This window comes from Opisthorchis viverrini (assembly GCF_000715545.1).
Source record: "Opisthorchis viverrini unplaced genomic scaffold opera_v5_15, whole genome shotgun sequence".
Classification (NCBI taxonomy): domain Eukaryota; kingdom Metazoa; phylum Platyhelminthes; class Trematoda; order Opisthorchiida; family Opisthorchiidae; genus Opisthorchis; species Opisthorchis viverrini.
In genome coordinates, this window is record NW_008751671.1 from 1722251 (window position 1) to 1749583 (window position 27333).

At 42.6% G+C, this 27333-nt stretch overlaps 1 protein-coding gene across 1 annotated transcript in view; it reads left to right on the plus strand.

Annotated features, from left to right (window-relative positions):
* Positions 1 to 26358, plus strand: part of T265_01406 (hypothetical protein) — a gene marked incomplete at both ends in the record, with an annotated part of 122912 nt that extends 96554 nt beyond the window's left edge. The window contains 7 exons of the mRNA XM_009165432.1: positions 1888 to 1964; positions 2345 to 2508; positions 3405 to 3819; positions 4362 to 4672; positions 5733 to 6051; positions 10881 to 11359; positions 25736 to 26358. Coding sequence (XP_009163696.1) covers positions 1888 to 1964; positions 2345 to 2508; positions 3405 to 3819; positions 4362 to 4672; positions 5733 to 6051; positions 10881 to 11359; positions 25736 to 26149 — 2179 coding nt within the window. The remainder of the gene's footprint in view (positions 1 to 1887; positions 1965 to 2344; positions 2509 to 3404; positions 3820 to 4361; positions 4673 to 5732; positions 6052 to 10880; positions 11360 to 25735) is intronic.
* Between the last annotated feature and the right edge of the window lie 975 nt (positions 26359 to 27333).

The window sequence follows — 27333 nt, forward strand, 5'->3', positions numbered from 1 at the left end:
ATCTATCGAATAATTTCTGTGTGAGTCAAATCATAGATGGACTGTTCAAGGGTAGTCCGTTTTCAAGACAGTCGGTGTTGCTACGTTGCTCTATGTTGCTCACGTTCAATAAGCAAGATTTCCTTTTTTGATCACGTACCGAATCTCGAATGACGATTGTGTATGTAGGTGATTTTCACTTTCCATCACGGTAGTTTGGGTACAATCCATTCATTGGTGTTTCCTGGCCGAAGCCCGGGCTTCGAAAATCCATTCATTACCCGCTTTCTCCAAGCATTGCGATTCAATACGCACCGCACGCCAATCAGATGAGACATCCTTAACTAAATTGAGCTGCGCACTCGGAATGTTGCTTTGCATTCAAACTGACAGTTAAAGAAGGAAATATTGACCTTGCTTCACGGAAATCGGAACACACAAAATCTCTATTTGAGTGATTTTGCGCCAGCAAGGCCTACAGCTCATATTATTAGTATGCAGCTGTGCTTTCCGCTATCTGAAGGTCAATTTTCTTATTCTTGAGACAATTAAATGAGCTCATCCTTCATTCGCAAGTGTCCTGGAATCCGCGAGAATCATGATAATTATCTACTGCGGACAAAAATTGTGAACTTTACTTCGTGCTACACGAGTTCGAACCCAGAATTTCTCATCCGGTCAGTGAAACACACACAGCGGGTGTCAGCCTTTTTGTTGGTCTTTCAGATACTGGTCTTATGTCTACAACGTACATACTTCTGAAGATGGAGTTTCTATCTCCGTATTTTCAGTATACAACCTTTTGCTTCCTTCGCCTTATACACGAGAGGCGCACTGGTGTACCGTCGCTGCTGACTTAGGTAACGTCTTCATTGAGTCCCATATTCCCTTGATGGACTTCTATGAGGACCATATGGAACGCAGTACCCTCGTTAATGTTTTGGTACTAATGCTCAGATTCTCCATAACCACAGGTCGACCGTAACTCAGGTAAATACTAGTGACTGCATGACTTCTATCGTGAATTAAGTGAGTTGTATAAGACCTGAGTTTTCTGGACTATTTTCCCCCAACCGTGTTGTTTATTTATTGTTAGTAATTTAGCGTTGCCACACCACACTTTCGACACATTCATTTACGGTAACAAATGGTTATTCGGTTGTATTCGAGTGGCCAATTGTTGTTCAAATGTGGTCTTCAATTCTATTTTTAAGCCGATGGCTTCACTGTATAAATTCCTGATCTAGCCGGTCAGTTTTACAGACGGTTTTGAACTACCACCATCTCATCTAACTTAATCAAAGGTTTGCTGTTGCCCATTTGTGCCACAAATGGTCTTAAACACAGTAAATCGATGGGAATAGGCACACGGACCAGACCGCCCCGCAGTTCCTTAACTTCTAAACCATTTCACTGGGAGGAGGGACCATATTTCGTCTACCAGTGAACGTGTCGATGGGATGCCAACACCAACATTCCGTCTTTTTTTACGGTGAGTTTTTCATCCCGACTGCTGTAATACCTCCAGATACCATCCAGATGGGTGAAGTCGGTGGTGTGTTGTCTAAGTTTGACTAAAGACCAACTAATTACATGCTTTTTCTCTTTCACCTTTCTGATCGCATTGTCTCTCACGGTACCGCAGTGTAACTTAGATGCTTATTACCGGGTCTGTTTTACGGTGCGCAATGAAAAACACCGAAAAAGCACTTTCGCGGAAACAGTTGCTCGTGTTTGCTTCTCTACAGCTAAATTATCCTGGGCAAACTTGTTTGATTTACCAGTTCTCCGGACATTTTCTCAGTGGTGATTATTCTTTTCGCACCTCCTACTGTTCGTCGGTTCATTCCTTTTTCTCACCCGTTTTCAACCCCCACTCGAACGCTTTCTACCACTTTTCCCATCCAGGACTGACCTACCAGTCCGATCACGACGTTCCATCTACGCTCGGATACCGGTGGATGCAATCCAGAAAGTGGAACTTGGTATGTGTTTACGTGGTCAACCCGGATCCTACTCTGCTCGATAACTCGTTTATTTGCATAAGAGGCATTAAGCATACATTTCCGGGTTTGATTTAGACCGATGCTAAATTTTTTTGTTTGATTTTGGCGAAGGAAAATTGTGTAGATGGGGAATTATAAACACATTTTTAGCCAGAATTCTGTTCCTATAAAATCTTTGTTTTGTTGCAGGACGATATCTGCATCCTGGCATAGCCTCTGCTATATGTTACCTTCACATCTTGTTTTAAACATGGATCTTGCTTATTATGTTTGTCCTCGCGTCGTCTGTTGTATCGACTCTGTGTCTTGCTTGTTTTTCGCCCTTACAATAACCGAAGCCTTTCTTTTGACCTCCACAGGATTGGAACCTTCTGTTTTCCGGTCCCGTCGCCATGTTTTACGTATTTTCTATGACCCACCCAAAACGGATGTCTGCAGACCAGAATCAACCGAACCCACTCCAGCAGATCCAATCACTCAGCCGTGTAGTACAACTTCAGATTTGTCGAACGATTTTTTGAAAGTAAGTGGCATTATACGAAAGGCAAAACAACTATACATTAGCCAGTATTGAGATGACTTATAAATATCCTGATGAGAGAACGCAATGTAGGTGGTACCTGGTAAGGAGATCCAGTAATGACCGTAGTAAAATTACACAGTCCCCTCCCCCGGGTTCAGGCGCTTACCTATCCGTGAATGGGTCGCATAAATCGTACAAATTCAGGTCCATAGAATTCATACAGGAAGCTGAAAAACTCACCAGGTATTCTACTGTGAGAAGTTTTGTTACCAAATCGTCTTGTGATAAAGAGATACTCCTCGTTGCTTATGTACCAGGAGAACAAAAAGTCTTTCCTCAAGATGATTACCATATTCGAGTTCATAGGAACTTTGATGCCGCAATTCTCTAAGGAAGGATCGATCCTAAGGGCTGAAAACTGATCCATCATTTTTTCTCCTTTGATCGCCGGCCCATTATTCGTTGTGAATTATAAACCCCAATAGTCCAGTTAAGTTTAACAAGCATCTGCTGCGCGCCAATAGAGTTGACAGTCAGGCTTGCATGGCTTAGTTCCTGTCCAGCAGACGTGAGATTGTCTAACGCAGAAGGTATGTTGTCTGCTGACGCATTTTGAACATGTGAGCTGAAATGTTAAAAAATAGCACCGTGCCACCCCATGGGACACAAAAAATGATACATCTCTCTGCCGCTAAAAAAAGCTCAATACAGCGTTTACAACTGATAGCATCTGCTTGTTCACTCGGACCTCAACAAAATGTGACGAAATAGTGAGACATATGTCCAGGCTACGGTTTGTTCGGTAAAGTCCATTGGAACTATGTACAGCATACGTCCAATAACTGGGCGGTCTAACTGGAATTACTTTCCTCCAAAATTCCTTACTTCTGTTACAGTCTGAAGTTAAATCGGAGCCAGAGCAGAGGACTGCCGGATATAGTTCCACAACCGATTCGCATTCTGCATGTTCAGACAGTGAGTTGGCGGTTTCAGTCCACCCATCTGATTTCGGACGGCCTGAGAACATTGTATCCCGCAACGCTTCCGAGGACGGGGTACCAACATCCGTTCTCACTACATCAGTTCAGTCACCGCCCAAGTTCCGGGAGCGACAGGATTCTGGTGGTGAACGTCTTAAACCTCCTTCTCGTTTACCGAAACCCAATTTGGGGAACAGACACTTTCTGGCATTTATTCAACCTAACGTCCGACTTTTCAATACGATGCTAGTTCCCGTTCCCCCAGGGGATGAAAGTTTCCAGGCGCTGCGTGTTGTCGGAGCCATGATTTTGGTGGCCGTTAGGGCTACTGGTAAGTAACATTTGTGTATTTCACATTTTTTCCGTATCCCATCTTGACTCGCGTAACACTCTTCCCGGTAAGCTGGGCTTGTTTTTCATATAAACTTCATCATTCATTTCACCGTTTCATCGTCATTCCTCATTCCGTTCTATCACCACTCGAGATGAAATCATCTGCACGTTGAGTCGATTTGCGCTATGTGTAGAAGATGTGGTTATTGCGAGGAGTTTTCAGCAACCTTATGAGTAGTGCATTACAAAATACATATGTGGTTATTCCCATTTTGGAGTACCACACCCGTTTGAGAATCAAGAAATTGCCATATTTTCGATTCTACTGAGTGATTGTAGTGAAACATGTCCGTACAATCAACCGACCGTATCAGTATGCGACGCTTACTAGATTGGTACCCCAAAGCACCAAAAAAAACTGTGTAGCCTGTCTATTTTTTGCCGCCTTAGCGTCACTTTTTACTCCATAGGTGAGCTAATAATCCGTGCTCATGTGTTTCACATGGTTATACCCCTGTTAATTTTATCTATTTCTTAAAGGTCGCAATCTCGAACTTAATGAGTATCCGACCCGAGTGAAACTCAACCGTGTACGGCGAGCTTCTCTGCCGAGTCTTTACCAGCCGCCCGTAAATCTGGAAGCCTTGTTTGCAGACATTAAGTTACCCGGTGTACGAAGAGACTCTCGACGACCTGCACAGGTTACACAAACCGATGAGCAGTTTCTGGAAGCGGAAGATGGATGTTCAGACGATGAAGTAGATAAAAAGTCTACGAACCGGGAAATATCCGAAGTTGACGGTTTGCCGAGCGGCGTAGATCTGCTGAAGCAGCGTCTCACCAAATTTAAGGTTCGTTTTAGCAGTTTAGAAGGTGCAATTATCACGTACGATGTTTATTTGAAATCCCTCTTCTCCCTTTTGTGAATTAATAGTCGGATGTGCTTTTGAGTCAGTACCATTTTGTCGTACAATAAGTTGGGTGAAAAACCAGCTGTTGTGTTGAGTGTCGACATTATTACAAAGACAACTACTGAATTTGTGTAGCTTATCAACCTTGTGGCCTTACTTTTCCCGTTAGCGAGATGGCCCAAGTGGTTAGAGCCCGAATTTACTGACCGGAAGGTCCGCGGTTCGAATCCGACCTCCGCCACTCGACTTCCCCTGTCTAGGCTTGGGCAACCTGGCAGTATCCTAGCCCTCGTGCTTCCTTCGGGTGGCATGGCAGCTAGGCACCGGGAGGGTGTTACAGCTGAACGCTAGCGTTTTCCTGTGAGTTGATCTGTACTGGTTTATATTGCGTTGCGTCTCATTTTAGTTAGGCTTAGACCAATGGTGAACCGACTTTCTGGATCTGGTTGAAAGCTACCCTTCTGTAGAAGTTACGTCTTTCGTTTACTTATTGAGAAGGATCGTCGTAATAAACGTGGTATTTCCGTAGGCTGAATCCTCTCACACAGTTTTTCGCTATGAAATACACAACTGAACTATCCCAAATAAAATGTGGTTTTCTATGTTCTCAACAAAAGTCATAGTTGAGATCCTTCCTTTTAAATATGTTTACACTGATAGAACATCACCATGAGAGGCTGGTTGTCAATTTCGTACGGACGCAAGCGGCTGAATACATTCACTATATATGGGAACACTCTAATGCCCTGCTTGTGCATAAACAATACATCCATCCAACAGGGCACTGATAATAACCCATCGAGTGTTGGTGTCTGTAGATCAACTGCCAACCCCAGTGAACAGGTCAGCAACAAACGACCACTCTTCCACATTTTATGGGCACCATTACTTCCTATCCTGTTGTTTTTACGCATTTCCGCAAATGAGTGTGTGGTGATTGAACTGGCCAGGGTCACATGTTCATGTTATGTTTTTGCTGTTTTACTTTTCCGGTTTCCAGCTGCCCAACATTAGTCTCAAACCTAGTAGACACACTCCAGCCTCCAGTCAACCGGCAGCAGTTACGTCCGTGGATTCGGCTAGCCCGGGGGTGACGGGAGAGTCGCCTAAACGACCACTTTCGGTATCTGATCGATTCTTTTCTGAACTGAGTCGAGTACTTGAACGACCTTTACTTAGCGGGGGGAGACTGTTCCCCAAACAACAGATGGACGAAGTGTCTGACAATCGCAGCGAATCGTCGCCACAACCCAAGATCCGCATATCTGGTCCCCACATGCACGATGTCGGACCATACGAAAAAATTGATGTGGAAGAAGGTAGGATCACTTCGCAAAACTTAGTTGCATAGTACATTTTGCTCACCTAAACAATCGACCGTTCTTCTCCTATATTTTATCTTTAATTGCTTGCACTTGCAATCTGACCTTAGTCCAGTAAATATGAATTGATAAATTTTTGATGAACTATGAGTCTAATCTATGAGTAACGGAATTCCTTTTTTTCTTGCTGAAATATGCAGTATCTCACTATGTTCACTGGACATATGGACTGACATCCGCTCCCTTACTGCTTTGCCCCATTATGCAGCCTTTTCACACCAATATTCATGCGGCAAACTACTTTTCGACGATGTCCCAGCTTATCGCACCCCGGTTACCTTTTCTAGCTCGTTGATATATACCTTCAGTTCACCCAAGTCATAAGAGCGATCTGTCGGGGATTTCAGCTCACTTGCACTAAACCCATACCAGTCGTTCTGTCACACTGTCGTCACACCGAGTTCTACGAAGCCTAATATGCCCTGTTGTGAAGTGGAATGTATTCAATCATCGAATTTCTATACGTGGTTTGCTGCCTAATCCCCTTAACCCCCTTTTTTCGAGAGAAATCTGAGGAACTGAAAAGCGATTCCTTACAAAAGAATAGGCTAGTTTTTACACCACTTATAAGCCCACAGTCGTACTCAAATCGGCTGTGAGTTCATCACTGTACAGTTTTGATATACAAACTCTATAAGTTGCATCCATACAACTCACCATGTTGTGTCAGCAAAGTTCACTTTAATAGGACTAAACAGGTCTCGCTTTCCATTCAGCTAGTCTCAATAAGCGTCACAGTGTGTGGTACTTTCAGAAGGGTTTTACTAAGATGGAACCACGCTTCTTGTGTGTCTACTGTTTCCTCTTCTTCCCTAGGGATTTCGAGAGTATGTTTCATGGAAGTAGGACCGTGAAATTTTGTTGTCCACGATGATGATAAAATAAACCGAAATGAAAATTATCATCGACTGTTTTGACGAACCGCATTCAGCCTCGAAATGGCTTATTGCTTGCTTCTGACTAAACAGAACCCTACTTGATCAAAGACTAAAACCGAAATGTGTACTTGTCAGTACAGATAAGGAAATTATACAATGCTCCGGACGATATCCCCAGGCGATTGAGATTGTCGTAATACGGACAGATTTGTCTGGTTCCTTAGTCCCGTAATGAAATGGGGATAGTATTTCAGCACAGATCTACACGATCGCTTGCTTCGATCTTCTGTGATCTCCTGAATGCTTATAGATAATTGAATTGTGCTTACTATTGTTCAATAGCGTTTATCGTAAACGCCAAGGGACATTCGTTTTTCTTGTGGACAGCAATGTGACAAACAAGTCTGTCCATCGGACAGTTCATACCCGTCAACATACTCTACATTGACTTCATCATATAATCAACTTTCGTGGATAGGATGAGGCATCAGATTGCCGCTTGGATGCTTTAGACTAAAACTTATAATTCTGGACACTGGTTTTTGAATCCATTGTTTGATATCAGTATTTCGAACGAGCTTTTCATAGTGCACAGACGAGATTAAACGATGAGTGAAGCAAAAGCAGGTGGACAGTCAAGGACAAGTGAGGGCTGAAAAGCGAACTAGGGAATAAGCGGCAAGTTGATAAGACTCTTTGGCCTCGTCACACAGATCTTTGAGCTCGCAAGAGTCGTCCAGTTGTGCTCTGCCAGGTAATGGCTCACAGCTGATCCTACCTAGCGATTGATCAATTATGTGTTAGCTGATTGGTCTGTAAATCGTTTTCAGTCATTTATTTATTCTTCACTACTTCAAAAAATACTAAGTCTTTTACTCGGAAGACTGGAGTTGTGTTATTGTGCTTGACTGGTATCTGTTTGTGGCACCATCGGAAAAGTAATCGCCGAAAACCACCGATTCGATTTGGTTGAAACCCCCTTACAAATTGGTCTGCAAACTGACAGTCACACACATGCAAGAAGATCGTGCGTATGACCAGATAATCTCTTCTGCGTATGGAGCTATCTGTATGAGGTGACTACCAAATTCGACTGAAGTGTGTCGCATGTGCGGCACCTCGGTAAACTCAAACACCGAATCAATAGCTAATCATGCGAAAGGAATCGGAATGTATCAACGAGACACTGATTGTCAACGAAGAACAGAGTTTTTAGTAAAAGAAACAACCAATATAGATGTAGCACGCTACTCATGAGGTTGCTGAAATCTTTCCGACAGGCGACAACCTGTTGGCCTTTCTTGAGGCTCATCGGTGAACGAGTTTCCTTCGACGGTATGTTGTACTTGAACCCGAATTGCACGAAACTCGACAAATGAACTAGTTTGCTCACCAGTTTAATTTTTAATGTGAACTCATCTGAATCCCTCGTTCATAGTGTGGAGAACATCGTAATGGAGAGATTCAGCTGGATTTCAAGTACTTCTGCCGTAACAACTAGAGTACTATGCAAATGGGTGTATTCATCGAAACAAGTAGCTTGCTGTTCCACTGAGACGCCACAATTCTGCTTCTAATAAGAGCTAGTTTTGCCATTTATCATGAAAATCTGTAATTTGCATGATGTTCATCAGGTGGTATTGATACTCGAACCACCATACGGTGCACTGAAAAAGTTATTTTAGCAGATTGGTATGTTTGAATCGGTCTGTTCTCATGCACAGTGTGCTCAAATCAAAAGCACTCCATAGCCAACTTCCATTTACAATAGAAACTCAGGTCGTTTCAATACACCCCCCATCCATAACTCCGATCACAGATCATTTGTGCCTGGCAGCCACTGCTTTACTACATTCAAGCACGAGTGAAGTGTAGCTTCAACCTATTCGGAATTTGTAACTACGTCAATAAGAAAAACATTTTCAGCGTGCACCCTCGGTCACGTTTCTAACTTACTCCCCAACTGTTCCCGCATTGTTGTCCTCTAAATTTGGATATTGGAGCTAGACTGCATCTATGCTAAATCTGGCCAATTCGTTACATTCCCACCGCAGCGTCACGTGCTTCTGGCACGTAGATCTCAATCCCCGCCACACCCGAAAAATAGAACTATTCGAAGTCAATGATCTGATCGGGCGGTCTCTTCCAACTCGTGACTTTCAGTCCCTTATTCTCCCTATCCTCGATGAACGAAGCCGCAGCAAGTGGAACCACTGCACTTTGACGCACCGTTTGTGAGCGGAAAAACTTAACCGAACTGCTCTGTCTTTGGTCGCATATGCACTCATACCTAGCGATAGCCGGTCGTTGGGTTGAAATTAGCCAAACTAGCCAATCATTTGCATAACTTCACGTAAACCTAATTGTCATCACTTGGTCTTTGTAGGCTATACGTGACCTGACCTTTGTCCTGGCTCCAGTAACTTCGGCTCCCGTTTTCACAGAGACGGGCGGTGGTTTGTTGGATGAATAAAACACTGGTTTGGAGGCCTGTGTTCGATCGATGTTTGCTTGGTTTGTGTGTTGATAATCCATTTCACCGCCAATACAGTGATATATAGATATAGTACATTTTATCAGTCCTACAAAACATGAAGCATGCTAAATGATTTCTTTTGGTGACATCTGTAATGGATTTGGTGTATACACTCACTTGGAAAGTTTGGTTAGGGGCCGTGAACAACTTTCTCGAGGAGTCTGGACATGAAGTTGGTTGCCGAATGTGCTTGGCCTCTCTATTGCTTCTCAGCCTCTGGCTGGAGGACGTAGCGAAAAACTCAGAATCCACAGCCCAACAACTGAGTTGGTGTGTGTGTACATTCTGCTAAGTAGTGTTCCCTGATTATTTTGACGGAGGGACTCAGGTGAAGCGCTTGCGAAGCCCCAACGGAACTGGGAACGTGCATGATGATCATTCGATAACTTGATCTCGAGCTATAGCAGCTTTTATAACATAAGTTGGCTAGGTTACTAGGTATCACTGACAGTGTTGTTGAATTTGCCTTCCGAAAAGTCACCATCCTGTAGTCATGGGTGGGCATGTATCCATGGGCCAGTGGGTCATGTCCAAGGAGCCTTGGTTTCTATTTTACGCCTAATCCGCTACGTCAGTGACTGATTAAGGTGGCTATGGATCAGAAACATGGGTATATTTACGTGTCACAGCGGACCAATAGGTAAATACTAAGTCTCTTGTTGCTTAGATCCAAGATCTGAGCAGTTTGCTGCCAGCGACGTTGGTGCAATACGTTATTTTCTGCTGTAATTAGTTTCAACTTGTGTTTGATTCCACTTTGTGTTGGTATGTTACATCGTTAGCGTTTAGCCAAGTCAAGTTCTCATCTCAGTTCGATAGTGTGCGAATTCCAGCATCGTGCTTGATGGTATCGCTCATTTGTTCCAGTTGATCGTCCTCAAAGGGCGCGCAACTTTAAGAACAGTCAAAACTTCACTCTTAGAAACACCGTAACTTAAGAAGCATAAGCTTTGAGTCTTACGGATGTAGTTGTTTTCAACACACAACTGAACGGCTTGAGGGTGATAGAGTTTTTCTAATCTACTACAAATGAAATGAACGAGATAAAGGATGAACAAGAGAAGAGTGGCGAAGTGCTATGTTAGGCGCATTTGATTCGCAGGCTAACCGGTGAGCCAACAGATGAAGTTACCCTATTTTTTTCCTATGGTTTACGCAAACTGCGCAGTTATGTTTATTGCGGCAGGTGGTTCATAACTGAAAGGATTGCACAACTCTCTGGGACCTAGAACTACTGACGTAAAACAACCCTACCGATCTACACTCAATCACATGTCCCCTCCCACTAAAATAATTAATGTATGCCTTAAGATATTTTCGAGCAGGTCCGAATGAAATTCGCGCTCTAATAGGGTTTCGATCCTATCGACCACAGGCATTATATTACTACCAGAAAAAAACTCTCCCTCCATTCATTCAAGATGATCCTGGAAACACAATTCATCTGTCCGGCAGCTTCCCAGCAGATGAGGCGGAGAGCGACACAGAAGCCGTTGAAGAAGATGATGATGGCGAGGAAGAGATGGAGGAAGATGAGCCAGCAGACGACGAGGAAGACGCAAGTTTGGCAATGGCCATCCGAGACCAGTCACTAGTCCCGTGTCACTGCACCCAGCTGGCGACTACCTGCTCCACGTCCAAGCATTATCGATCCAAATCATGTACAGATGCTGCTTTCATTAAAGATAATCAACGTCTCCTCAGTCTCGATCAAGTTTTCTTGAGGCGAACTGGGGACATTCTGAACATTTTAAGTAGGTCATCCACTCACGTGCACGACACAACCGAATCGGTTCAACCACAAAAGCCTTCCATTTCCTCGATAGAACGGGTAAGAATTTGCATTTTATTCCAAAAACACGTTTTGTTTTCATTATCTTCCTTCGGATGACTGTTTTTAACACGACCAAGGATGCTCTTCAGCTTAGTGAGCCCTGTACTTCACTATGAACGTTTTCGCGGGACAACCCTGATGCAACTTTTTGGAATAGGATATGTGCGTCAATTATTATTATTAGAATGTTGAACCTTGCATAACAATCCTTGCGAGAAAGACTCCTTCCCATATAGAGTGTTTAGGTCCTCCTTGGGGGTGGTCGCACATTGGGTCATAGCTGGCAAGAAGCGTAGTCCTGACTGTACGTAGATTCTTTTCGGAGAAGTCTAATGGGATATAGTGCTTAAGGGACGTAAGTAACTTGTTCCAACGGTATTTACTTAGGTTCGTAATGTGTAAATGGAAAGCAATTTGCTTTTGTGATCACTATGCCTGAATGTACCAAAGGACAGAATGATCCAATCACATTGCAGTCTCGTTCACCATTCTCTGTGTGATATGGTCCAAATATGTATGTTAGTGCATTGCTCTCAGTGCATAAATATGTTGTCAAGGATGATATCCTATGCAAGTAGATGTGGCATTGTTGAGATGCTGATACAAAGAGATTCAAAAGCATCGAGCCGCCGTGGCTGTTCTGCACTGAACGGATAAGTCACATTTATGATTTCCAGAGTGACATTTTTGTATTGTATTAGAGGACGGTTGCATGGACGATATCCCCACTACCATCTGGGCTTTGCTCAAGATCCGGCGACGCATGGAGGTTGTAGTTTTCCAAGTGGAGCCTCTGTTTATCTGGTCTCTTCACTGCCCCTCAGAGAGTACTTTCTGTTCATCTACGGATGAGCCCAAAGTAGTCAAGGTAGGTGTTTTGCGAACCCATGTACATCGTTGAACTGTGACTGAAAACTCTTGCGTCCTATGCAGTTAGTGGATTGTTTGAAATCTCACAGACAGCCCGTCCCACTTTTCGCTTTGACTTAAAGATATACATAACAGTGGGGCAATAAACAAGATTTAACGGATATCGCTTTTCAGAGAAGTTTGAAAAGTGTTTGGCTACCAGTCCACAATGAATGGAAATTTCCAGTACTCGCTTCTAACCATAGTCGGCCAAACAACAGATCTGATAGTTTTACTCTTCTGAGACAAAGCCGTCTTGGATAGGTATAAACCGAGTATGATAGTCTTGATGTTTGCTCAGTAACTTGTGTCTGCGACATACGACAAACGAAATTGACCATTCTCTTCTTGACATCTGTTATCGGCACTTATATATTGCTGATAACAGCCCAACCTTCTTCTGTGTGTTCTTTTGTTTTGGCAACCGCTGAGCAGCTTGATTGTGATAACGAAAAAATGTTCCTGCTTTATTCAATTCATCGAATTCTTTTACACGACTAAACTTTTGAAATCTCAGCTATCACAGGAAAAATACAAAAGTGCACAACACGTGTAACACAGTCAAAAGTCAATAGACAAACGTCCTCAAGCCTGGTGGATAAAGTCAATCTGAACACAAACTAGAGAGGACGTAATTCTACTACGAACTAGTTTTGTGTCGCTGCCTACTGATCAGTGAACCATTCGTGAGCTTTAGTGCTGACTTTGGTGTAGTGTCAATCAACTAACCAGTTTTAAGGACATTTCTGGTGGTCGATACTGGCGAAGTCTCATCAGTTGTCAATCCAGTGGCCTTATTCATCAAATAGCTGGGAAACTGATCGAACTCCGTCGTCTAGATTGGTTGTTTTGGGCTATCTGGTCGATGTTTTCCGTCCCTATGCAACGCCTTCGATCCGTGAAGATTGTGGAGTATTGACAGACTATATCAACCAGGTTGGTACGTCGACGAATTCTACGGTGTCCCGACGAATCATTTACTTTCGGGAATGTAGTTGCTGATGCTAGTATACAATTTTCGACTTAAGCTTTATGAAGTGCTTGCTAGAAATGACACCATCCAATACCTGTCAAGAACAAATGACTCCATAGGATGTTCTGGGAGTCAATAACACAAGCTGTTTTTTTTTCATTTGAAGAACTTGGGTGAGATCATCTGCGTTCTTTTCACCTTCTTACCACTAATGAAAGACTCTTTCTTCCCCAACCTGATTTGGTCATGGTGTAGTCCATTTGGCCCTATAACCCTTCAACCCATGTGTCATTCCCTCGCTTCACGCTTGTACCCGGGAATACACGGTACCTGGACTGGGTGCTCTAAATCCGGGTACGTAAGGTGGGAAAGAAATTTGAGAAAATAGTTCAGCGATGGGTTTCTGTACACTACTCCCCGTTCTCATTTGTATTCTTAAGGCGGTCTGTTTCATGACTGAACGTTCAAGATGCTGTTTGAATGTACCACAGTCTTACTTCAAACCTGACCGTCATAGATTCCCCAGGTTTACAAATCATTTACCAGCCTCTATTTGTAACTGTCTCGTATGCAAATAACGTTGCTCCATACCGGGGTCAATGCTTATGAGTGCAAATCCGTGGATTTGACCACATGATCGATCAGCCTGTGACCTGTGTTAACCGTCGAGATATGATGTGGTTGTTATTGGACACGATTTAAAGGTCATCTGTATGGTCGTTGGCTTGTTCGCTGAGCTGGACAATTTGGTTGCAAACGTTTCGTCACCAATCGAGGTGACATCATCAGTGCGTAGTTGTGCGTAGCGGTGGGTTAGTAGTTGTGGTCATCTATATGCCCTTAGGTTCGATCAGGGGCCAACTATTCTAACACAGTTAGATAAACATGTGACTTTATAACAATGTTACCTGTGTAATACTCATACAGTCAATAATGTTCCATTCGCGATTATCCAAAACCCACATCATCAACAGCTATGATATCTAATATGATATATGATTGTGTCGTAATTTCTATTTACCTCATCTGCTCTGGATGTCTTGCTCCACTTTAGACTTGCCAAAGGCAAAACCTGAAAATAGGGTCGTGGCTCACGGTTCATTTACTGGTTTATCGCTAGAATTTTTCTGACGTTTTACCATCACATGTACTAAGCTTATTCTTTTTATCCGTTTTCTCTCATATAAACATTCCGATATCCACCTCACTCTAGCTACTGAGTTTGTTTTGTTTTCAGTTCAGCCGTCCTTTTACTTAACCTTTTCATTGAAATAGGGCTGTCAGTTTTTCGGATAACAAATTGATATTCCTGTATGCGTTTTGGAAAACAAACGATGCATTTTAATGAAGGCGCAATTTCCAACTTATCAGTGAAGACGAAATATGTCAAATATTGTGTCTGACTCGAATTTAACGTTATTTACCGTTGAACGCTGAGCCGGAGTTGTTCAGCTGATGCCCCCGTATAGGTTTGATGGGGCAAAACCAAGTAGATAAGCTATCCCACGACCAACTTGGGCTCACTCAAATTGTGGTCTGATAATTGGAAACGGAAGACTGTGGTCGATCAACCACTGGGAAGTACAATCGCTTTGCCAAAGTGTAGCAGAGTGGGCTAATAGAAATAGATTCCGGACTACTATCAACTGGGGGTATCGAGTTGAGTCCCGGTGGAGAGTATTTGGGGAGGGATTTTCCTAGAAAAATGAAGTAAATTTCATGTGGTTAAGTACCCATGAATTCTTGGTACTTCTCAATGAAAAGAATGATAAACTTACTTTTTCTGTTGGAAATCTATCACAATATTATAGAATGGAAACGTATTTGGGAAATTTTAAAATGCGAAGTTTGATTGTAATAAAACCTGAACGAAGACACACGTAGCGATGTGTTTCCTTCTGTCCCATTTGAAAATCGCCTAATATTTGTCGTATCCGCTCACCACACGTTCAGTACAATTGTTTGGCCAGAAAAATTTCATATGCACCACCTAGTTAAGTGGACAGAATATAGTCCTCGGTTCTCAACCATTAGGTACGGTAGTTATGGCCAATTGGCTCATGCTAGTGTTTGCATTTTATTGATAGTTCCACTACGCGTGCAACCTTCCTTTTTAACTGGTCGCTCTGCTATGTTGCTTGTTGCGCCACATCGCAAAAACTGCTGCCGGCACTCAAACGGCTTCACCGCATCCGGGTCCCCCTCCCTTTGGCTGTCATGGTAACAGCCCCATACAAGTCGCAACAGAGAGCTTTTGTCAATATGGGATTACACAGGAAAACAGCGTGGTAAATTTTTACCATTTTGGATTCCTTTTATAGCAGTTTGCCTAAATCGGTCGTTCCGGACGAAACTCAAACGCCGCCCCATTGGTTTGATGTCATTCAACATCACTGTCCGCACTTCCTACCACAAAAACCACGGCAATTGTACGCTCTAGCGTAGCTAGTTTAAATCACCCATCCACACCTTACCACCTATCTGTGGGAGAAAATATGTACAGTATAGTCATCTATGGAGCGGCAAACCCGTCTATTAATATCCTTCAACTTATTGCTACTCCCCAGAATGACTGCTCAGGTATATCAGTCGGGGACAAGGTTTCTTAGTGGTTCGGTCTAACTATAATGATGATCCTGCAGATCAATCCCAAACACCTGTTGCTAGGGTAACGGTTATTAGCCGTTTCGATATACGGAGTATGAAAAACGAAATAAATATATGTGGTCAAAACCTGGGGGTAACTTTGATACAAACACTGAATAATTCGTCTAAGTGGACTAACATGTTGATGGATTTGTTTTATTTAGCCTAACGATTTCTGGGAAGCAGCGAAACAAGGGCACGACGTGTTCAGCTTTTCGAACATTTTATTCTTAACGTTCAACTTATTGCCCCAGTGATGCAGCAACATATCTCCCTAATATTAGCCGTCAATCCCTCAGTGTTCAGGGAACCGGACCGCAAATCGCTCCTGTTGTATCTAACTAATGCTTTGACTGATTTCACTTGATAGAGACTCTGCAAATATCAAATAGTAGTTCTAAAGTAACCTCCGACCAACAAGGCTTGTAGAGTGAGGCAAGAAGCCAATTCGATTCTACTTTTGATATGAAACAGAGCTAAAGATAGGTTTAATGTTGATTATGATTTATTATCCAATGGAAGTGCTTAAAAGCACCTGAAGATATGTATACAACTTGGAATAGATGAGCACTCAACTCGGGATATTTTAATGTGATTCCATCGCAAATGTGAATAGGTCCTAACTGTTCTCGGATGTAATTGCCCCAAGTTTGAATGTTTATTCAGCTGCTTCATTAGTTCTGTCGGCTTAGCCAGTACTGTGGTAACTTCAAATGGATAAGAGCCTCCGAAATCCGCATCGCATCTCTTCCGATCGCGAACAGGATGTCAGTAGGTTATCAGATTGCACTTCCCAGTACAATGCTCGTGACTAGAGTCCGAGGTTGCAAGGTTGGTTGTGAACAGACATAAAACGGAGGAGTCGAACACCGGAAGAGATAAGCAGAACGACTGAGGGTAACATGGAGTAGATGAGAAATGGCGTCCACTCAGATTGAAATGCTTGGATGTGTTTTAAATTATTTGAGCCTTCAGGCAAGCTAGACAGTACGCATCATTATCGGAATAGAATAGCTTCGCATTCGAATAAATTCTGCTCCACTGAACATTATTGGGCCGTCTTGAATAGCTTAGGCTTCAGGCTTTTTCGAAACCTCTTTTTAATATGACTGGTCCAACCAGGTGATAATATTAATGAGGAATAATTTGAAGTTGGAGCCTGTTTACACTTGGATTCATTGATCCACATATCATCTTACAACCCAGCATGTGGTCGCCCGCAGACGGGTGATAGGATGCTTTGGGCATTGGTTTCGATGCAACCTCCAGCTGGAATTAGCTGGACGAGGCTATCGTCAATTCCCCGACGTAATTTTCCATCTGCCTGATGGAGAATACGTATACGACCACTGATCCATAAACTTATTTAAACGGGTGCTGTAACGTTGTCATTTGCTGATGACAATGAATTTAGTTAGGTCTGTTAGATTACAAGGTGTTTTCAGAATAGTCTATGTGAATGTGTTAACCCAATTTTATTTGGAACATGAAAAATCTATCACTTTCCTATGAATTATTGTAGTCACCAGAGGCTGAACTACAGTCTTCCCCAGTAACTCGAATACAAGTACCAAAAACTGACTATGCTTACCAGTATCAGTCTAGTGAGACTGTTTTTTTACTGTCGTGCTTCAAGCCTGCTTCCAAAAGCACTTCGTATGCTCGAGTGAATCCGTCTTCCGCTTATGTGTGAGCAGCTTTCGCCTGGGCCGAAACGGACACGCGGGGAACAGTTCACAGACAGTTTTCAGGTTGGCCTGTGCTTATTTTATATATGGACCACAACGAAAAGCTGAGTTGCGTTGCATAGTTGAAGCGGCTTTCCCAATGTAGCAGACCTCCACATATATCTCTCTGGAGATAAGGGAGAATTTCCGTGAACCTGTCGCGATCGCTACGATTCGCGAAATCAGTGAACCCGTTACGCTTGAGAATTGAAGTGATCCCATATGTTTACCCTGCACCACGTTTATGACATCCCTGTTGATCCGTTTGCTTCGGTAACCAGAGAAATGAGAAGTGCCTACTGTTTTGTGGTGTTCTTATGTATTAACTTTCAAAACATCAGCTTTTTGCTCCACAAACTGCAGTTACCATAAAAAATCCCATAGTTACTCCACTCACCATACAGTTGGTACAGCCTCATATAATCTTAGTGTGAGCCTATTTGTAGGTTCCCTCACAGTCAGTCGATCTGTACTCGAAATTTTGTGCGCTCCTCCACCAATTAATTTGGTTGAGATTTTTGCCCATGTCAGACAGCCCTTTACCTGGGGAATTTGCTTTCCATTGCGAATCATTGTCGGGGGTGGAACTATACATGCCCATACGGCTATTTATATCTGGTGAATGGAAACTATTTCCCAGAAATAATGATTCTTTCGAGATTGCCACTTCATGCATATGAATGCCTATGCCTAGTGCATTTTTCTGTAAATTCATGATATAGATGAGTTGTTTAAGTGAGCGACTTTCCAAAGTTAACAAATAACTCGAATTAGAAAAGTGTTTGATAAAATATAACTTGCCGGAAAATGTGACTCGCATAAGATGGACGAATGTTTTAAATAGTTCTGTAGCAATAATAAGATGCGAAAGTTGCTATAGCCTAAAGCACACTCGTTAACGTGAAATATGCAGGAACATGACTCCTGTATATAAATTCGTGTCTGGTATCCTCCGCTCGAATAAACTGATACAGAGGCTTGTGTCCTCGTACCTCAAGAAGCGTTATTCAAAGTTATCGTCGTGAGAGAAACGCTTACTAACCTCTGGTAATTCGTGCGAGGTTGGGAAAATGTAATGCCTCCGAAATATAAATTGTGCTCACAGTATTTCATCAAATGAATAAAATACTCAAATATTGTCTTGAGCTCTATATGAACTTCGCCCATACGTCGAGTTTTTTCTGGTTAACTGCTTGATAGTGCCCTGGGAGCAGTCGGCACCCGCAGCTGTCACATCACTTGACGTTACAGAAGTAGCTCGTGGGTTGCCAATTATACCACCAACCACTAAACCCACCATGGATAAATAACTCAAGCCGTTAGTTAAAACTGCTCGGAGAGTCTGTCTGTACTCATGCTATACAGTCACGAGAACCCAGTTCTCGTGCGTGGCTAACATGCAGCTTTAGGTCCACAGTGCCTAGTCAGCTTCTCACATGCAACTTACGTTCCTCACACCGGACAGCTGAACGAACCTACCTCACATGCGTGATTAACGGATGCCCATCTATCCCAACTATGAAAGGTCAACGATCAAGCTGGACCGAGAGGAAAAGTTGAGTTTTGTTAAGCGTTCTGACGATTGCATATGTTTGGGCAGGAAAGGTCACTACTTTTTTATCCCTAGTGTTCACTGAGCTATTGGTGTCCTGATATGAACAGAAGAGGTATTAATTTATCAAAATATCACTAGGAAGTCGGTGTTGGTAATTTCTCGAATTTCGCTTAGTTTCATGGACTGCAACCCATAACTTAGAAGAGCCTTGATAGTTTTTGTCCGCCGCGCGCACGAACTACATAGTTATCCCTCCCGTATTCGTTTAAAACTTCTTCAAAGGCTGTGATGGACGAATACCATGCAGCTACCAATTTCCCAACAAGCTTTTCTGAAATTGAGTCCACACTTTGCTGGGTGTCCGTAACGGTGAACCCCAGAAAATATGCAACGTAACCAATCCCAGCTGGCGGACATGCGGTTATTCACCAGTCCAACTGTTCATCTCCAGCCTGTCTTCCCTTGTGTATTACGCTTTTATATTGAGTGAGGTTCGTAAAAAATGTTTGGTCACTCACCTTGGTGATATCTCACTCGAATACGATGCAAAAAGTTTTTGTTTTTAATCATATGAAAACGATAGCTTCCACTATCATCTAGGCGAACGCCACCCTCATGCGGTTCGCAACTTCAAACCCCTCACTAGAGTTGCCGATTTATGTCCTTGTTTCTACTGTCTTACCCCCACATTATGTATGTATCTTATCGTGCTGACCTATATTGTGTCGTGTTTTATGTGTTTCATGTATGAACCTGGAAAGGGTTCATTCTGGAATTTAAAGTCCAAAATACTGCAAGAAGTGATTGCCTTTGAACACTGTTTTACTCACCGAAATCCATCTTGGCCAACACCAGATAGGTATGTATTTGTGCCCGAGGTGCTTCTTTTTAATGGTACGGTCCTCCGACCGGTTTTCTTCATAATCTTCCTCAACTGCTTTCTTGTCCCTACGGTAGTAGTGAGTTAGTGCTCATCATGCTCTTCGGAACGGTCAACTCCTATTCACTCTCCGATCCCAATACCTCGTTTTTGCACAGGCTAAATGTTCCTCAGCTGGTTGCGCATGTATAAAGAGCATATGCTGTTACCTATTCTGCGCCAGATACATCGGCGTGGTCCGATGTGACATACAAATCCGGAGACGGATACCAGCTTACTAGATTCCTTCAACTATTTTCCCTAAGGACATAAGACCCTAACACTATGTCCCTGCGCAGTTTCTTTTCACGCTTCATTATTGCTTTTCTCCATGTTTGTTTGGCGGCTCGACACGAATGTTTACTGCTGGTGTACTGCCCGTCGTGATAGTGATAGTGAAAAACTTCGTCTCTCGAAACAATAATCGCATATCAGTGTGCCAACAACTCAAACTTTGCTCTAGCACTTGTCTGCTGTGCTTTTTCTACCCTCCAAAAGCTATGAGTGGGTTAATAACGAGTCGTGCCACTCTATTTGGTAGATTTTTTGTCTTCGCTTTTATGTAGTCAGACTCAAAATAATCTCAGAGGTGTTCATCCCTCTCCACAAAAATGACCGACGAGGCCGGTTACTAATAACAATAATAGTCCATGAATTTTTTTATACATTTTTCCTGCACAATTCTCATTTGTCCGTAGTTTTGCTTTGGAAGCATTCCAATATAAAGTCAGTTAAACAGAAAAGGGGTTTAGGACCGTAGGTGGATAATTCACCTCCAGTATTCTTCAAACTTCATTTTTACCTTTTAACATCGAGGTCTTCGATAAACCAAAATGTTTAGCATACTGCAAAGCGTATGCATTTGGACCTTTCAGGCCTGGACACTGATCAATGAAATCCCTGCCCCTATGTTCAAATGTTCGTCACATTTTCACATACTCATTGTTCATGCACTTGTAAGGCGTCCCTCCGTACATCTCTGATCGTGACCTTAATGCGTTTTATATGTGTGGTCCATAACTAACACACTTGTATTCACGATAAAAAAGACGAGCTTTTGATAACACGCAACTAAACAATCCATTATGGACAAACATTGCTCAATTTCGGATAACAGTAGAACCAACCCCTCTCTTTCACAATCTTCTACCAAGTTCTTGAAATTTCGAGGTACACAAACCAATGCAACGAGCAGGTATTTGTATCAGATGCTCAGACTTTGGAGGATATAGTGTCAAAACATCGGGTTAGATGCTTATTGATAGTTGCATTAGTGACAAATAAAATCTGATCGACACACCAGGTGAAGCCAAACGACTGTTGTTTGGTCAGTGGAAATCAAAAACGGGACCAAGTGTAGCAACAGACGAGTAAACAGGCTTTTGGAACTGACAGACACTGAAATCCTTTTGTCTTCTCTGTGCACGGACGTTTGTTTTGAGGAGAGACCAAATCAGATATTAGTTTGTGTCACATTACTATTCGAACGAGATAAGTTGAAATTATTTGATTCAAGGAGTTCGCGTGGATAATCGCACAGTAATGGGTACATTAACTATTCTTTTCACTTTTGTCTCTCTTCAAACGAGAAATCTACGTTATTATCCCCGCATTTAGCTGACAACATTCGAACGAACTAAGGGTTACCTGTTCTTTGAAAAAGTTTGGTGACAATCGGTACCCCTTGTTCTTTCTGCAATAGATACTTTTCGTTTTCGAATAGTCTCTTCTTAAAAATCGGTTTGATTGTACAGAACAACGCCGGTATACGTCGCATCATGTTATAATTTGCATAATCGGGCAGGTCACCAATTAGTTTATGGTGTTGAAGGCATAAACGATTGAGGGTGAAACACTGGGGTTCATGGTATTCGCTATGGCGTGCAATGCTCTGCTCCCATTCCCTATTAGATCGGTTGATGAAACCATGTCACTGGGCTAACGATGAGCACAAACTCATTTGAGGACGTACAGTGGGTCTTGTAAAGGGTACAATATCTGGTATAGAATGGTGCACGCCGGGAAAATTCACTTTCTCATATATGGATTAGCAGCAGACGCGATTGAAATAGAGCAGCTTTGAGGTTTCGCCAAGGTGCGCCTACCAGAGACAGTTTGAGGCAAACTGGCTTTCATGGGTCTGTAAGTTCATACGTGCCTCTTTTCCCATTGCTCATAATTAAGTTCCTTGACAAGCTATATCATGCGACGAATTTTCATAGGGTATTTAGACCTACCATTGACAACTCTTCAGATAGGAACGGTTTCGGACGTAATATGCATTGCGATGGCCGCAACATTCTTATCTGTTTTAACCTTGCCTTCCTTCAGCTTACTGTGGCTAAATATGGATGCACTATAGTGGTTTTAAACATAATTTGTGAGCCAGTCTTACCCTTGGTTGCATCTTCTGGCCACACACAACATTGCACCTATGAATTTTCATATAACAGGGTTGCACTTTCACTCTTTGTTCTCCAGCAATATTCACTACCATGGATTGCGCGTCTGCAGGAATCAACACCAACTGTTAAAAAGTAATTACCAGGCAGTCACCTGACCGACGCCCAGGTTATATTTTAGCTAATAATCAATGTAGAATGTGGAAAGATTAGATAAATCGACTTCTCCTGGATACTAGGAGAATTAGTACCAGGTTGTTGTTCAAGTGATTGTTAATGTCTACCAAATGTACAGTATGCCACGATGTACAAACATATGGTACTTCTTGGGTGTCACCGGAGCTTGACGAGCGTTGAATTTGAGCTACTGTCGGTTGCCTTAGAACTTGAAAATTCTTTGAGATGTGAAAACAAATTGTCAACCTGCTTGACCATAAACTCTGTTCAGAGGCACTGTTAGATGGATGAACTCCCGAAAACAGCAAGGGGTATGTCGAAGTTCATAGTTGTCCTAGCATTATTCACTCTTATACTATCCGCCTGAACTCATTTTCTTGGTTTGCCCTGTCCTGAAGAGAGTTTTGCACTCTGGTTACACGCTACTTATGGACGCTGTCGAGATTAACAAGAGCTGTCTCAACTACGTTTGTCGTGGGCGCTTTCTGCTTCTCAACGATTGCACGGACGCATTCGGTCCATCTTTATTTAGCAATTACGTATGTATATTTAATGGGAATAGTAGGACACCTAATGTTGCTTCAGTCCTCAGAGTAGGCACGACAATCCGAATGTGCCTGTTATGAAACTGTCAATAGCAACGAACTTTCCTGACATCAACACCATTAGCCAAGGCAAAAGGTTCACATTCATGCATCACTGCTTGTCGTTTATCTAGTTCACCAGGTGGCCATAATTTCCGAGTTGATATCATCGCAAAGTGAGTTGTTTGTGGCTGTCAATGTTGGATCTTTACCAACACAGCGCACCTGACCACTTAGTCCCACTTCTGGATGCAACGTCATTCAAACATTTTTCTATCAATTATTAGTGAGCTAATCCATATTGTTTGAGATAGCAGAATACTGTACCCAACGTGATATGTGAACTGGACACTAAACTGACTGGAGTATGTAGCAGACATCCAAACCACTGTGTTTCGCATCAAATCATCACCCAAGCCATAAACAGCCAGCACATGGTGCTCAAGGTTTTCGTGTGCTAGGCTCTTACAAGGTCCGTGTATTTGAGTGGCAGTGATTGGAGAAGTTCCAAACATTCCCAAACAGCTGTTTAGCAACGCCCTTTAGTTAAATTCAATACTTGGTTCAGTCCCCGTGATTGAGCGATTGATAAATGTGACTGAGAAAGATCAATCAATTGTTGGATACATCGTCGTTTGCAATACTCGGGGACACTCTGCTACATGCACCTTTTGAGTCTTACTTAGAGCGTAACACGTGATCGATTGATTGCTTCTTATATCTAACCACTACCGGTATAGTCACTATCTTCAGATGCAAGTCCTCTAGCCTTGGTGAACGTCAAATCGTCTATGAAGATTGTGAAAAGTTGGAGATAACCAACTGACTGTTCCCAGGTAGCCAGTTTTCTTCACTTCCCGAACCCTTGACTTATTTCCATACCTGAAATTATGGCCACTGGACATATGAATTACATACAGTCAACAGTGAAAACCGGTGTAACGGAACCGATATGTATTCGGGTATTCTGGCCCATGTCACTGTAGCTCTCAGTAGAATGCATAAATTGAGTAAAAAAATGTTCGAGCTTGTTTTTTTTTACTTATATTCCGTAAGATGAATACGCGTTCTCAACAATTGGCTTATTCTGAGGGGGAACCTTTAAGTAGAATATCCAATTGTACGTTTAGTTAAATGTCACTATCGGTTAAATATAAATAATATAATAATAATTGTTCAGCTGTAGCACCCTTTCGGTGCCTAGCTACCATGCCACCCGAAGGAACCACGAGGGCCGACATACTGCCAGGTTACCCAAGCCTAGACAGGGGAAGTCGAGAGGCGGGGGTCGGGTTCGAACCACGGACCTTCCGGTCAGTAAATTCGCGCTCTAACCACTTGAGCCATCTTGCCCCCTATCGATTAAATGCAGCAGTATTGACAATAATTTCATACGATCTCGCTAATGGAACGATGAAACAGAAGCATTTGACGTGTTGAAAAGTTTGTGGTGTTAATCTAGAGATAAAAATAACTTTAAGTTGCTTACAGCCAAAGCCGACATCCGATTTCGCCGCTTGTTTTGGCAAGTGTTCACGGCAGATGTACACAGAAATGGCAATGATTTCAGTGTATGCCATTTTCACTTCCACGAATACATTTTTGTCTCTTGCTGTGTATTACCCTACCCCCTTTACATCTGAGATCGATAGGCTGGTCTTACTTGATTTCTGGTGTCACCATTGGGGATTCGATTCGAGGGCCTGGTGTTGCCTCCTCAAACCCTCTTTTTATCTAACCTGAGTGACCTATCCATTTCTGTCACAAAAAATTGCACTTCATACAGTAGAAGGGATTGGGATCAAACTTTAGTATTCCGTGGACATCAACGCTTGTTTTTGCAGTCTGTTCTCAGATCCTCTTTCTCCATTTCCTCGTCGAAAGTCACTCATTTACCGTTAAAATCTGGACTTGAGTTGTCTTCCACGATATGCATTATTGGAAGAATGTTGGATAGACATGTGGCATATCGATTGAATTCATACTTTATTTTTGCCACACAGACGAAGAGTTGTAGGCCTTCGTTACCGTCATTGATAAAAAATATAGATACTTTTAGTCATCTATACGAGTACATTAAGTACAGGGTACGCCATCCAGAGTTTCTTCACCGGCCTAATTCTTCCTCCACTATGTACCAAATGACTCGAAATTAAGCGTTAAACCCTCGTCAAACGGGTCCGAAATCGGCCCAACCTTAATTAGAAGTTATTAGGAACGTATGCATGTAGCTATGCGGGTGAGCCTACGGTCAACTTGGTTGGCGGACTCAGTGGATTCACGAGATTTGTTGCCGGTTAGGGCTAATAGAACGTGTCCCTGTTCATGGAAGTTCGTTATTTTTGGTGCACCCGACGTGATCTTTACCTTCACGAGTTGCAGATTTCCCACCACCCACAGAAAATGCTTTTTTCCTTATCTTCTCCGAAAATCATGTATGTCGCCTGCTTTTATGCTGTACCATACATCTTCCTTTTCCAGGTAACAGACGCGACCACCGCTCAATGTGAATCTGAAAGTCTGCCTGTGATCTTTGATTTACGCACAACTATCTTCAAAAGCGATAGCAATTTATTTAAAAAGATTGAGTCATCCGAATCCCAACCTCTTCTTACCAAACGATTCGTCTCCGAACAGACATTGCCACAAGCCCTAACTTCTTCAGGTTCCGTTCAACCGTTTGTGACGGAATTACAGTTTGGTGCTGAACTTCCCAAATGCCGATCTGAAAATACATTAGTCAAAGAAGAGTGTCTTCCAAACATTGTGCTAACTAATTTGAAACATTCGGAACGAATGCGTAGAAAGCAAACGGAGAATTTGGTTTGGCTGGACGAATTGCGACACGAGCTGTGCCCAAATCAATCTATAAAAACGTCTTTCATTATTTTTTGACCGAACTTTCCCGTTTCCTCAAACTGTTTCAGTGACCTTGTAAACTGTTTTGCGCGCTGCCCAATCAAGCATTGCTCATATGACATCGTACTCATCTGTCGTCTCTGCAGAGTTTTCGTTCGTTGCTAGATGTTATTTCTCCTCTGATTTGCATTCTTTTAAATCACCAGCTGCTTTCTCGTACACATATTTTATGAGACATGATAAAGAATTCCCATCCAATTTCACTGTTGCTCAAACCCATTTTCTTCAGTCGCCTTTTCTCATCTCTGCAGTTTCTGGGGAAAGACAACGTAGAGAAGTTTCAGAGCTTGAGTAGGTCTAATCTCCCTTCCGGCCGCTTGTGTCCGTAACTGTTTCCACAGTCTGGTTTCATGTTTACTAGTTAATCGGTTTTCAGACAGTTTGCCAATTTCTGCTTCAAATTAAGTGTTGATCTTCATGAAAGGTTGCTGAAAGCTCTTCGACCTCCTTGTGAGTAGTTTGCGAAATACACTCATTTACAAACTAATTTGGTTTTTCGAGAGACTCACCTGGAACCCAGTTGAATCTCTCGTTTGTGATGTTTCCAGGCCACTGAATGTGCTGCATCAGGCCGCCTTGTGTTTCAGTCGCTATGATATCGCGATACATGTATATTCGTAATGCACTACTCACAAGGTTGCTGAAAACTCTTCGACAACTTTGTGAGTAGTTTCCTTCATGAAAACATGCTGCGATATCTCGAATATCGTGCCAACTTAAACATAACACGGCCTTTGTGCAGCGCATTCATTGAAGAATAGCATAAACGCGAGATTCAGCTGAGTCTCTCGTGAGAACCAAATTGATATGCAAATGAGTGTATTTGTCGAAATCAGCGTTGATCTGTTTTAATTACCTGTCTGTTTAGACAGCTGCTTCAAAACCTTTTTCCGTCACAAGCTGTCAGCCGTTTCCGTGTCATTTGTCGGCGGGAGGGAATTTAGAGCAAGCAAACGTACGTGTAAGCTCACTATACAAGCTCTAAAGAAACGGCATTGTAACATTGCACGTTATTTTGCTCAAACCATCGAATCCCAAGACGAATGTACTGTCTTTTTTATTTGAGACCTCAGAACATTATACTAGACAAATAACTGTCTCTACGAATACGAACGATCAGAAGTGATCTGATTGATTAATTCTGAACGGGCGTCAATATC